The 13901-nt window shown below is 34.7% G+C and overlaps 1 protein-coding gene across 2 annotated transcripts in view; it reads left to right on the forward strand.

The window, feature by feature from the left end:
- Positions 1-13901, forward strand: part of LOC105488653 (nuclear assembly factor 1 ribonucleoprotein) — a 40845-nt gene that overhangs the window by 1087 nt on the left and 25857 nt on the right. For both annotated transcript variants that reach the window (XM_011752916.3, XM_011752915.3), the window contains exon 2: positions 1242-1416. In XM_011752916.3, coding sequence (XP_011751218.2) covers positions 1242-1416 — 175 coding nt within the window. The remainder of the gene's footprint in view (positions 1-1241; positions 1417-13901) is intronic.

A 13901-nucleotide genomic window follows, 5' to 3' on the forward strand; every position in this document is an offset into this window, starting at 1 on the left:
TTAACAAGATAGACACGTGTTGAGGAGGTGAGTAGTTTAGTTTTTAGGGAAGTCGTCAGCAGAGTGGGAGTGAAGAAGGCATGAAGGTAGGAGAAGGGTATGAAATGGACTGGGAGGGGGAAGTAACAACTGTAGACAAGGTTGGATTTCTTGGCAGTACTAAGATTGCGGTATAATCATCTTGTGGGATTTCAGAGCTCATTGTACTAGCAAAGAAAAGTAAATGGTAGATGATTTGGGGATACGTTTTGAAAGCAGAAGGGATATGGCTTCATAATAGGCCAACTTAGTGTCAGGATACTGCTTCTGACTCTTTGTGGGTGATGGCAGAGGATACCAAATATTTGAAGAAGTCAAAAGGGGTACAACTTTTTGCCAGTTAACAGCAGTGGAATCAAATGGAAACTGACGGGGAGAAGCAGGTTTCGTTAGTATAATGCACTTTTTCTTGTTTTAACTTGCTGTGAGTGTGGGTGTATAGGCCGTTCATACAAAAGTGGCCAATATGCCGTCAGAGATTGGACATGAAGTTTAGAGACGTCATAGCCTAAAATTTAGGCGTTAATGTCACATGGATGATGATTGAAATCATTAACATGTACGGGATTATCCATGAAAGTAGTACAGAAAGAAGAGAAAGTGAGGATGGAACCCTTAAAAATAATATATAAAAAGGCTTGAAGTGAGGAGCCAACAAACAAAATTTAAACTGAGACAGTGGTTGCTGTTAACGATAATTTCTGTGGAAGATAAGGACCAAATGAGTTTTCAGAAAGTAGAACGGTCTACATACTTTAGTAACTGAGGATTTCCCAAGTTGTCTGTAGACTGAGAAGAAACTCAAGCGATCTGGCAATTAAGCGATCTGGTTATTGGTGTCTAAGAGAGGTGCCATGCCCAGAATTCCCTTGTTTTAGTGATTTGTCACATGCTTGCTTATACTCACGTGTATGATATGTGAGACTATTGTAATAAGAGAAACTGGGTTATAGCAGAGGTTTGAAAATGTAAAGACTACTTTCCCAATACCATATCAGCTTTGAAGTGCTAGCTTTTGAATTAGAACAGCAGTAGTAAACATGTAGTAAAGTTGATATGTTTTAATTGAATCATCTTATTTTAATATTGTTAGAATAAGCAATAATAAACATGTATTAAAGTTGATATTTCTTAATTGAATAATCTTATTTTAATACATAATAATACTGGACTTTTTTTTTTAACTGTTTTCTTCTCTACAGTGAAACAGATTCAGATAGTTCAAGCTCATCGTCTTCCTCCTCCTCTTCCTCATCGTCATCTTCTTCCTCTTGTATATCACTTCCTCCAGTGCTGTCAGATGGAGATGATGACTTACAAGTTGAGAAGGAAAATAAGAATTTTCCTCTTAAAACAAAAGATGAATTACTTCTTAATGTAAGTACTTAGATGTATTAAGTTTAGTTGGCATGTTTTAAAACATATTCTGGTACCGATATTGTTCTAATTTTGCCTGTATCTGCTCCATAAATTTGAAGTTCATTCTCAGCCTAACCGGCATGCTTTTGGCATGCCTTGGCTTTCTTATATAAAAGAGTAGTGATCTGTATAATTTCTTAGGTTACCTCTAACTCTGCTGACATTTGATAATTTTTCCGATTGTGGCTCAACTTCAGCTTTGAACTTTACATTTCTTACATTTCCTAGAAAAAGATATTTCTTATGTCGATTTGCTTTCTGGTGGTTTTTTTTTTTTTTTTAGGGTCTGCAAGTCAGAAAATTTTGCCCAATAGCAATTGAAATTTTCTTTTTAATTGACTGCATTTAGAGAAGTAGAAGGTGAAATTCAAAGGGTTGAGCTTGTTAGGATTCCTATTGAAGTTTTTGGAGTGTTTTTGTTATTACAGTTGGAGAAAACTTGTTAATTTTAGAATGGTTGTTTATTGGCACTTGATAGGTTTGGTTTGCAAAGTTAACTCTTGCAAGGTTATTTCCTCTTACGCTGTAAACATCCTTAGGAGGATGATGTTAGTCTGATTGAAACCTATAACCCAGGAGGAAAGTCTCAGAATTTCAGAACGTAGGCTATATTACCACTTTTTTTTTCCGCCTCTGCATATACTTTTAATTATTAATGCTTTAAAAATATTTAATGGTCACTAATCATAATTCTTATATAACATTTACATTGATGAGATAGTTCAATGCAAGATTTGAAAAAATAAAGCCTACAGGCACTCAGGAACCTTTTTCATGAATGGATTCTACCAGTCTTAATTATTTCTCTTTTTCTCTACTGATAACAAGAAATTCTTATCTCGCTTATGCTTTATACATTGAAAATCTTTGGATTTGTATGCAGCTTCATCAGTGGCTCATATTTTCGTGCTACAGATACGTTAATATTTCTTAGTGGTCTTTGTACACAAAGGCTACCAACATAACTATTTTCTGAAAGTAGGAGACTTGTTTCGTCTTTTTTGCTTGTCTCTTGATCACCTGTCTACATAAGTTCCTTTTAGACTATAATAACCAACAAAGAAAAGACCACAGTACTTCTGTAAATGCATGCATATTGTTGTCTTATCTTACTAGATTTGGAATTCTTACCTTGGGAATTTCTTCAGATTTAATGCAAAGTCTTAGCGTATTTGTTTAGGTGTTTTTTTCTGAACAGAATGTCCCTGTTTTCATCAGGAAATCACAAAGGATTTGTGGCCACAGGGAGTCTAGGAACAAGTTCTTTGAGGACTGAGTTCATATGTGATCCTTGTAACTCCCATAGTACCCAGTGGAGTGCTTTACAGATAATGAGTTCTCAGGCCAAAGTAATTTATGATTATAGAATGAGTGTAAGGCATTTTATATTTATTAATTCTTTAAGAAATTATTATAGCACACCTGCCATTTGCCAGGTGCTGTAAACAAGACCAATCCAGTTTCTGCTCTTGTAGTGTCTAATGGAGGGACACAGACGGTAAATAAAGTGGAGACAAACAAATTTAATTGCTAAAAGTGCTATTGAATTGTGTGAGTGTTATGTTTGCCTCAAAAGACAAAATTCCATTTGAATGTTGTTAGATTTTCCAACTTGGAATGATGGGTTGGTCTGTTCCTTTCTGAGACCATTTCAATGGATATTTGGGAATGATGGAAGAGGGAATTGTAGTCTTTATTTGGGAAACTTATTAGAAGTCCTTCAGACCACTGTGCTACTAGAGATAGGTAGAGGAATTGATGAGTTAGTTTCCCAGTCTGCACTAAATCTCTGGCTTATAGGTCTGAAAGAAGATATAAGGACTTCTTCAGGGTTTCAAATCTTAAGTTTGGGGGAAAAGAATGGCTTTGTCCTGAGTACAAAAGATAGTGTATAGTTACAGGTATGTAGTGTGTTTTAAGAGTCTGCCTCTTTCTCAGGGCTGGCATTTTGACCACTGACAGACTCTTGCATGAAAGTCATGGAGATGACTTTTGCTGGCCTATGCTCTGTTACACAGCCTTGAACAGATCATTGAGGCTAGTGGAATGGATTTTCAGATTGCTTGGCTGTGAGTCACGTAGTCACTCCTGTTTGTGTAGGCGAGTGTGTAGGAGAGAGTGAGGAGAGCATGTGTAGGAAAATGAACACTTGAAAGCACATACGCTAGTGCGAGAGGGTGGAAGTCTGTAAGAGCTAGTTGACAGAAAGGGAGTGTGAATGTGTATGTATTGTGAGGAGGGTGGGATGTTGGGTGTAATATCAGCCCCTATATAAACCACATGGAATGGTTTATCTTTCACAGGAAAGGGAGCTTATATCCATTCCAAAAGGGGATGCTAGACAGACAGTAATAATGGGTTATACTCTATGGAGGGCAATGGAAATACTTGGAAATGGTTATCATGTATGATTTATGTTGGACTCATTTTTATGAGGAACAGAGACTCATATTACCTCAGGAGAACTGGAGGTTTATTAGAAAGCATCTGGGAACGAAGGCAGCTATGAAGGCTAGTCACACTGTCTCTTTTACATGCCTCTGGATAGTCTCACAGTTATCTGTTATTTTATTCTTTCATTATTGACTGGCTTCCTCTGTTTATCTGTAGATTTTTTTTGTCGGGGGAGGGAATGGGAGGACGGACAGAGTTTTGCTCTTGTCACCCAGGCTGGAGCCCAGTGGCTGATCTCACTGTAACCTTCACCTCCCGGGCTCAAGCGATTCTCCTGCCTCAGCCTCCCAATTAACTGGAATTACAAGCGCCTACCACCACGTCCGGCTAATTTTTGTATTTTTAGTAGAGACAGAGTTTCACCATGTTGGCCAGGCTTGTCTTGAGCTCCTGACCTCAGGTGATCCACCCACCTTGGCCTCCCAAAGTGCTGGAATTTCAGGCGTGAGCCACTGTGCCTGGCCAGATTTATCTTTTTAATTCTAGCTTATACATGGATTTCAGTATCTCTGGCTCTAAAAATGACGTCTTTTGCTTTCAGTGTCCCATGAACTGGCTATTAGTGTTGTATTTCCTTGCTTACTTTTGGGACAATTCTGTTATTTAACTTAGTTTTTTTTTTTTTTTTTTTAATGACAATCCATTCTTTCTGGGAAGTGTCTCCTCTCCACAACTAGTACTAGCTGGTGTGGTATGTGCCATTTTGTTCAGGCCTCCTGATATGTCACTTAGACTTTTAGGCAGCGGAGGTTGTGTATCTTAGCTAGATGCAGCGTCAAGCTCTATGTGGGCTATTAATTTAACTATCTAACAAAATTCTGAAGAAAATTAATGAACTTTTCTGCTAAAAGGTATACACAAATTAAAATGTGCCAAATAGTTAAAACCAATTTTAGAATTTGTGCTGGACCTTTAGGGATCTGGACATAGACATGCCCAATTTAGCCCAGTTTAACCCAATTTTACATCCAACCACTTTCTAAAGTGTTTTCTAACAGTTTCCTGTTGTCACTTAGGCATGCTTAGCTTCATTTTTACCTCCATTTAGTCTGTGCCTCAAGCAGGAATGTCACCTCTCTGGATCTATCCCTTTAAATCTTTCCATTGTGGGTTGTTCGATCTCTGTGATCTATGTACAATGCAGATCTTTAGGTATATGAGAACTACAGTGAAGTAACTTTATGATTGTTCTTAAACCTTAGAAAGATGTAATTTTTAAAATTAGGTCATAACCAAACCTTGCCATCCCAAGATGTGGTTATAACCCAGTTTTTTTTTTTTAATGTGAGGGTGTGGTAAGGGGGGAAGAGAGTAAAAGAGGAATTAGTGAGCTATAGTGGCAGTGAAAAAGGAGAGTCTTAAGTGGCTGACTTCATAATGTCACAAATAATAAGTTTAACTAGATAAAATTATTCTTTTAAACATAAATAATTCTTTAATGCTCAGAAGGTTTATATATAACCTACACAGTCACTGTAAGCAGCATACATATTACAGCTTTGGAACTACGTTGAGCCGCATAGGATATATTTAGTGTTTCGATGAATTGGAAAATTGAGGTTCTTTTTAAACAATTTTCTCAGCAGTTTATGCCCTGAACTCTTCATTCAAATGTATCAAGTGTAATTAAAAATGTAGGGTCATAAAAACATTTGGGATTATAATTTTTAAAGTCTTAAACAGAAATGAGTTTTATAAATTAGTGCCCATTGTTTTCTGAAAACCTGAAAATCTTCACATAACATTTTAAAATTATAAGCACAATGTTTATGGAGATAAGAAATGGATAATACTTCAATAGGGATAATAATGTGTATTTAGGCATATAATGTAGCATGACCAAGAAAAAAAATTAATACTTCTTGGCAATTTTGGGGGAAATTTAGCTGTCATGCTTTGGTGACTGCTTATTTCATAAAATAAGTACATTTAGTAGTTAGGTTGAGTACACTCTACTCTCCTGATTGTGGCAGTGTGGACACATTCTAAAATGTCCTAACATGAGTGTACTGAAATATCTGGACCACCTCAAGCAGTTAGAAGTTGCGGTAGAATATTTCATGCCTGTTTGATCTCCCATCATATATGAAATTGTATTGCATCTTGGTCTACACTTAGTAATTATCAATTGACTATATTGTTTTCAAGACCTAACTTGGTTTATAAGTTTTGTCCTGAATGCAGGCCTCTTTTAACTTAGGCTTTTATTACTATATGTATATTTTGAACTATTAAATTCTATTTTAGAATACACTTTGGTAGCACTTATTAACATTCTTCCCAAAGTGCTTGTTATTTAAGCAGTGGTTTATATACTTAAAGGAGATCATTTTTCATTAATATTCAATAGTGTTCTTCAAAAATAATTAATAGATTTTTTAAATTAAAGTTTTATATTTTACAGAATATTTCAGTAAAGCTTATGTGAGGCATGAATGATTCCATAAACATTAAATAAATACTGTCTCATTTGGTAGAGTATCCATTTATGTCCTGTGTATATACATATATAATTATCAGACAAGAAGCTTTCAATTTTTTAGATTCCCCCATTCCTCAGTAGTTTCTAATAAGTGAATTCTACTGATTGCTTTAGAAGATAAAGACAAATGTCTGTTCAAGAACAATGAAGCTAGAGAGTGAGCATACACACTTTAGCTGAAAGTAAAACAACACCAGGGAGTTAATGGCTGAATGTCAGATGAATGGTGTACTGCACATAAGAAGTGATAGGATTGAGTGGAAGGGGAGATAATAAGGATTTCTGAAAAATTTGGGCTAATACTCTGTGGCATTTTACAATTATTTGGCAGTCCTTTTATCTTCATGATATATAAAATCAGTGTCTTAAAGTTGATGAACTATGGACTCAATTAACATAAAAGATAGGCTTAGAGTTATATTCATTGTTGGAGGTTTTTTCCTTGTTGAGATGGATTATAGTTTTATATTTAAACAAATTAAATTTTGAAGATATTCTTATGAATTTCGTTTCTCTTAACAGTAATTTTAGAGAAAAACAGGATAATAATGTATTTGTTTAAAAAAGAAATATCTCAAGACACTGCAAAGAAATGTTGACCCTCATTTTTTAATTGACTTGTCTGCGTCTTAAGTTTAGTGTCATACATAATAGGGTAATTAATGAGGGGACTAATGCTTACTGGTGATAAATAGCTGAGTTTCATGGAAACTTGTAAAATTACTTCCCCTGAATAAGTTAATGAATTAGACTACATGTTAAGTATGGTCATAGTTGACACAGAGTTTACAGACCTAATCCATTTTTTTTCCAATATGTTTTACCAGCTATAGAGAAAAAAAAATTCAGTCATGGCTCTCAGTACTCCAGTGATTGGATCCTACTTTCCAACCATATCTGAAAAGTGAAGGCTCACCTAATAGCATCAGGTAATTGGCTGCCACGTGCATGTCCTGTGTTGGGTAATGTGAGAAAAGTGATTCGATAATTTCATTCCACCTTCCTCGCTTTTCTCAATTCTCCCCAAACTGACACCAAAAAGGTTTAGTTTTCATTTGGAATGTTTGATTCCTTCTCCTACCAACCTCTGCTGTCCTTTTCCCATATTTGTGAGTGAAAATCCTACTGAAGCTTCTTTATATAATTTTGCTTTAGAAAGTCATCAATTTACTGATACTGTTTTTTGCTCAATAAGCCTTCACAAATGCTAGAAAGGTCAAGAGTGTTGTAAATTATAAATGTTACCTTCTCAGAGGGCCATTTTTGACATATTAGCTCCTTCCACTTTTGCATTGGAAGTTCTAGGCACCCATTTTTTGAATGGTATGTCTATAACTTCATTTTTAATAGGATGGATTTTTAATGTTATGTGGTACTCTTTTGAATATTTTGCTTAACTGAGTAACCTTGTAGACCATACAGATGTTAGAAAATTGAAATATAATAATCTTACAACACAGACAATAATTGCTCTCTCATGGATTTTCCAGAAGTGTGGTTAGGATCTTGCATGTCTTTAATGCCATCATTATGAATATCTGTTATCACAGAAGCACAGTAATTGTTTTGTTCGAATCTAGTCTATAATTTCTGTATTAATGTGTTATCTTTTTGATTCCATGCAGTTGGACATTTAAATTGTTGTTAGCCATTTGTATAACTGTTTCGAACTTTTGTTCAGTTTCCTTACTATTTGTAGGTAAGAAAAATGAAACCAGAAAGAGATTTGTCTGAAGTCATATTAGTGGGGAGGAGCAGATTCTGAACTGGTGATAGATACATTCCAAACTGCTGTGTTTTTAGTATTTGTGGAGACCTGCATAGCAACATTGGAATCTGGTCATTTGGACTTTCTCATTATTTAGTTTCTGAATAATAATCATGTAACATATTTTCTCAAAGTGAAGGATGAATGAATCATCTAATGTAAGGTTTTTAAAATTGCTTTTGCTTGGATTATATTGCCTCTCAGTAAAGCCTTTGACTTGGAACTGTGTAGTGTGTAGGAAATAAATGGTCGAGCTTCTTTAGTATGTTGAATTTTAGTAGTTCATTTCCCAAATGCTGTGATGTTTGGGGATGTTTATTTCCATGCAGGCTTTTCATTTGCTAATGATGTGAATGAAATAGTTTCCTTCCTTTCCTTTCATACTCTTTGTTATGTATAGAAATATTGAATAAATTGGTCCAGAAAAACTTTTTCCTGTTCTTTGATTTTTTGTTAGTAAACATTTATAATAATTTTATTTGTATGATAAAATAGTTACTTCTAATCGCAGATAATGTACATCCAGAACAGGTTTTTAGTTGCATTTTAATTTTGGGAAACAATAAAATTTAAATATAGATTTATCACACATCTTCATTTCCCAAGTAGAGTATTCAGGTTATCATTAAGGCTTCATTAGTAATATGGTGCATGCTGTTAAAATGTGGTCTTAAAATTATACCTGTGTTAATGGCCAGAAATACATTGATATTATTAATACCTGGGAATGTGTTTTGTAATGGAGGGCTTTTTTGATACGTGAGAATGTAAAGCAGTGCTGTGTAATAGAGCTACAGTGTTGGAGATATCTATATTGTGCTGTCTTACTTGAAATGTGGCTAGTGTGACTGAAGACTGAATTTTAAATTTTATTTAATCTTAATTAAATTTAAATTTTTGTCTAATATTGTGTAAATAAAATAAAAAGTCTTTCCTGTCTACTCATCATTCTTCTAACAAGGGTTGTGGGGTATCCAGGCTGATACTTTAATCTTTCTAATCTGCAGTAAATCGCCTTGTCTTTTATTTTTAGTACCCTTGGTTGTTGCTTATGGGTGATGAAGAAGGTCTTTCTATCCCAGGCCTCTCCTATCACCTCTACTTTCAATTTTTTCAGTTTACTTGTACGCATTTTACATCTGATTGTTTATACCTTTTGTGCACTGCCAGAATGGTCCCACAGTATGTTTTCTGGCCATATTTTCCCCTTTATTGGAGTGTGTCTGTGTTTCTCTTCTCTGTCACACATATACACACTTCCCTGAAATGTGGAAAAGCAAAGTGATTGATTTTTATTTCCTTAAAGGAGATTTTGTATCTGAGGAGATTTATTCATTATCATAGGAGGGGCAGCAGCTGTGTTATCTGGGAGCCAAATGTTAATCTAATAATTGTAATAATGTTTGCTGCTGCAACCCAGAGGTACCTATGCATCAATCCTAGGCAGTTAAGCTTCCTTGGAAGCCTGGCTTTTAAATTTTATTTTTGAGAAGATTAGGTTCAAGCCTTTTTCGTTCTTTGAGGATTCTATATCGGGTTATATTTTCATTATCTGATTTGTGCTTAGACTAAGACTGACTTTTGAGATTTTTGTTAAGCTTGGACTGAAGAGGTAGGCTAGTTCATTTAATAGATATATATTAATACTAAATACCTACTGTGCGCTAACCATCTTTTTGGGTGCTATAGCAATGAACAAGACTGGGTCCTCGTTATGATTGGGACTAAAAAGGTCCTAGTTATGGTTGGATTTATTGTGTAGTTAGAGAAATAGACATTAAGTAAATACAGAAATGTTGGACGACAATATGTTTAGAAAAAAGCAAAGCAGCAGGATAGTTGATAAAGAATGACTAGGCTTGGTAGTGATACAGTAGATTAAATTTGCTAGTTGAGAAAGAGATGGTGACATTTGGCATTCATAGATCAAGACAAAAATCTTTACTTTACCTTGTCTGACATGGCTGCCAAAGGAAATTGCTTTTTATACCTTGCAGGAATCTATCCCCTTCGAACCTTTTAAAGTTCTCTCTGAACCCGCCAGACATTTTCATGGAAAGCACATCTCTTGGGTGCCTTCTTGTTGGCGTTTGGATTATTTTTTCCTCTTTGTCCTCTCTCTCTCTTTTTTTTTGAGACAGTCTTTCACTCTGTCACCCAGGCTGGAGTGCAGTGATGCGATCTCGGTTCACTGCAACCTCCACCTCCCAGGTTCAAGTGAATCTCCTGCCTCAGCCTCCCAAGTAGCTGGTATTACAGGTGCCTGCCACCATGCCCGACTAATTTTTGTATTTTTAGTAAAGATGGGGTTTCACCATGTTGGCCAGGCTGGTCTCTGACTCCTGACCTCAGGATCCACCTGCCTCGGCCTCCCAATGTGCTGGGATTACAGGCGTGAGCCACCGTGCCCAGCCTGTCCTCCTCACTTAGCGTGCTCATTTAAAAGAAACAAATAGATCTGTTTTCCCTTAATTCAGACCTCCAAATATGTGCCTTTCTCAAAATTAATATATACTGCTTCATTTAACTGGACTTTCAAAGGCAGACTCTATAACAGGCTCTTAACCTGGAATTGTACAAGGATGGTTTCACTTATCTCTTACATATTTTGTATATACTATTTAGTTTTATATACCTTTTATGTTTTGTGGAGTATTTGGGGTGAGACTTCATGTGCATCACTTTTATAGGTAGATTCATTACTATCAAGAGGCAACTTAATGCCATCATTGGCCTTTTTAGGAATGCCCATGAAACTGTACATTCCTATATTACAGAGTACTAGGATCACTGAACTGGTATTGGAAATATGGTGGTGATTTCAGATAACAGTGTCTGTGTCTGTTTTCCCCAAAGTTTGGTTCTATACAGAATCAGAGAACCTTCACCTTTGTGGGCAAAACTTTTCATTCTTCTAGTACATAGGTTGGAAACATGGAACAGCAACAGGAACTAAGAGGGCCTGCCAGACTCTGTTTTTGACCAAAATTGTGAGTCCATGACTGACTACAAATAATCTGGCTTTATATATTTTCGCTTATCTTCCTCATACTGGATGTCTTCTGGTACTCTTTAGAGCAGAACATCAGGACTTCATCAGACCCTGTAGACTGAACTGCTCAACTTATAGAAAATTACATTATAATGATCTCAAAATGATGAAAGAGTATTTGATGAAACTCAATACTTATTTCTGATTTTAAAAATTTCATTAAAATTAGAATAGATGGATACTTTCTTAACCCATTAAAAAGAAATTCCGGTAAAAATGCATCATTATGCTTAGGATTTGGAACATTCCTGTTAGCGATGTCCACTGTCATCACAATTGTTTCATATTTGAGATTCTGGAATTGTCAACCAGTATCATCTGAAAAATGAAAGCTGTGTTGTACTAATATTGAAAAGAAGGACAACTTATTCTTTGAAAATATGGTTGTATAATAAATATACAAGAAAATTACTAAAAGTAAATTTCAGCATGATGCTTTCTTATGTAGCAATACCCTATAAAGCATCTATTTGTAATAGTAATAAAATATGTTAAATAGGAATTTATAATAGCGAGTAATATATAAAATAGCTTGGAATGAGCCTAAGCACTTATATAGGACCCTTTATGAAGGCAACTATAACTAAGTGTGATCTCAATCAGTACCAATAACACTAATATGAAATAGTTCTGAAATGTAGCGAGATAAACATGTGAGAACAGTTAAAAAAATTCCAAGGGGAAAAATATTTATGGAGTGGGTAAAGGAGTCAGCTCAGCTCATCATCTCAAATACTGAATTGTTTTATGAAAACAGTTGTTAAAATAGTTTAGTGCTGACACTGAACTAGATCAGAGAAATTGAATGGAGATTCAGTAAAAAACCCAAATATATAAGTGTACTTAGTATATGTTAAAGTTTGTTTTTCAAATCAGTGAGAGAAAAGATGGATTATTCTACAGCATGTCAGGATAACTGGCTAGTAGTTTGGATGAAGATAAAGCCAATCACTGCTGCACTTTTATACAAGAATAAAATTATGAATGGACCAAATATGCAAATATTTAAAAAATGAAACTAGAGTAATAAAGAAAACAATAGTGAATTTTAAGTGATTTTGGGATACAGAGGACCTTTCTAAATGTGACACAAGTTTCAAAAGCCAAATATATATATACATACTTGACTACATAAAAATTAAAATGCCAAAGGTTGACTAAACAACTGAAATAGTTTAGTTTAAGTTCTTTAGCTACCAAACATGCTGTGGGGTAAGGGAGTAGATATTTACTACATATTTGATAAAAGACAAATGTCCTTGAACATCCAAAGGTTTTTGTTTTTTTTTTTAATGAATTAATAAAAAGATAAGCCCCTCATAAATATGTAAAGTTATACAAAAAACAATTCATAACACACATTAAAATGGCCAGGATACATCCAAGGATGTTCACTCTTCCTTATGAAGAAATTCAAATTAAAGCAAGATACTATTTTATATTCGTAAGACTGGCAAAGATTTAAAATTTACTTACTAGTAATGGCAAGGGTGTGGGGAAATCTCTCATACATTGTGGAAATGTGAATTGATGTGACTTTTTAAGAAGAAATTTAGCAGTAACTGTCAAAATTTTAAATATGCATATGTTTTAGTCTTATCACGACCACTCAAAATAATCTATCACAGGGGTTACACAAAGATATATGTAAAAGAATGTTGTATCACTGTGTGTAGTGGCAAAAGTTTTAAAAGGGCAGATATATGTTGTGTCAAGCGGCTAGTGTATTATAGTACCACTGATACAGTGGAATATCCTAAGTGTTTAAATAAAATTAGATATGTGTTTTTGTTTGGTATAGAGAGATGTACAGGGTATGGTCGGTAAAAAGGATACCTTGTATTAAAATATGGATATTTTATTTAAGTAAAAAATATTTTGAAGTTAGAATTCAAGTTTATATCTGCATTGTAAATGTATTTGAAAGATACATGTTAACATTCGCTATCTATGGGGCTTGGCACTGGGTGGTTGAAAGGAATAAAGTAGGGGGATTTTTGCTTTTTACTTTGTATCCTTCCATACTGCTTGAGTTTTTCCTTTTGTAAAAATAGGAACATGTTTTACTTTTATACTTTAAACAAACAACAAAAGCAAAACAGTATCAGTTTAGATTTATATCAACGCATAAATATTATATTACATGGGCCTTTATTCCTCATAATAGAAAATACAAAACCAGGGGCCTTTCATAAATAGTACTTATTTATTTGAGAATATTTAACCAGTAGGCTTTATCCCAATCCAAAAGTACTGAAATTTCTTATAATATGGCCAGGCAATGGGACAGATTTTATCACTGTACTTCTGGATTAGCAAATGACATTTGCCACTTACAAAAGGAGCAACTCCCAGAACCAGAGTCAATGTGAAACTCCTCTCACAATTGTCCTCTGAAATATCATTAAAGTCCTCTTCTCTGCAATCCCCCAAAATTATAGTTATCCAGTCTTATATTTAACAAGGTGTGAGATTTCTTTAGCTAAGAACTTCTGTAAAAAGGCTATTTAATGTCACAGTTTGTTCTAACAACTAAACTCCCTTCTCCATTCTGATATACACATGAACCACTTTCAAACCATAGTCTTCCCAAGATAAGGCTTTCCATGTTTAATATGATGAAAGGGCAAGTGGTTATTCTCTCTTTAAAAGTACTCATAAGAATTCTGATGGATAAAACAAAATAA

This window comes from Macaca nemestrina, chromosome 3 (assembly GCF_043159975.1).
Source record: "Macaca nemestrina isolate mMacNem1 chromosome 3, mMacNem.hap1, whole genome shotgun sequence".
NCBI lineage: Eukaryota > Metazoa > Chordata > Mammalia > Primates > Cercopithecidae > Macaca > Macaca nemestrina.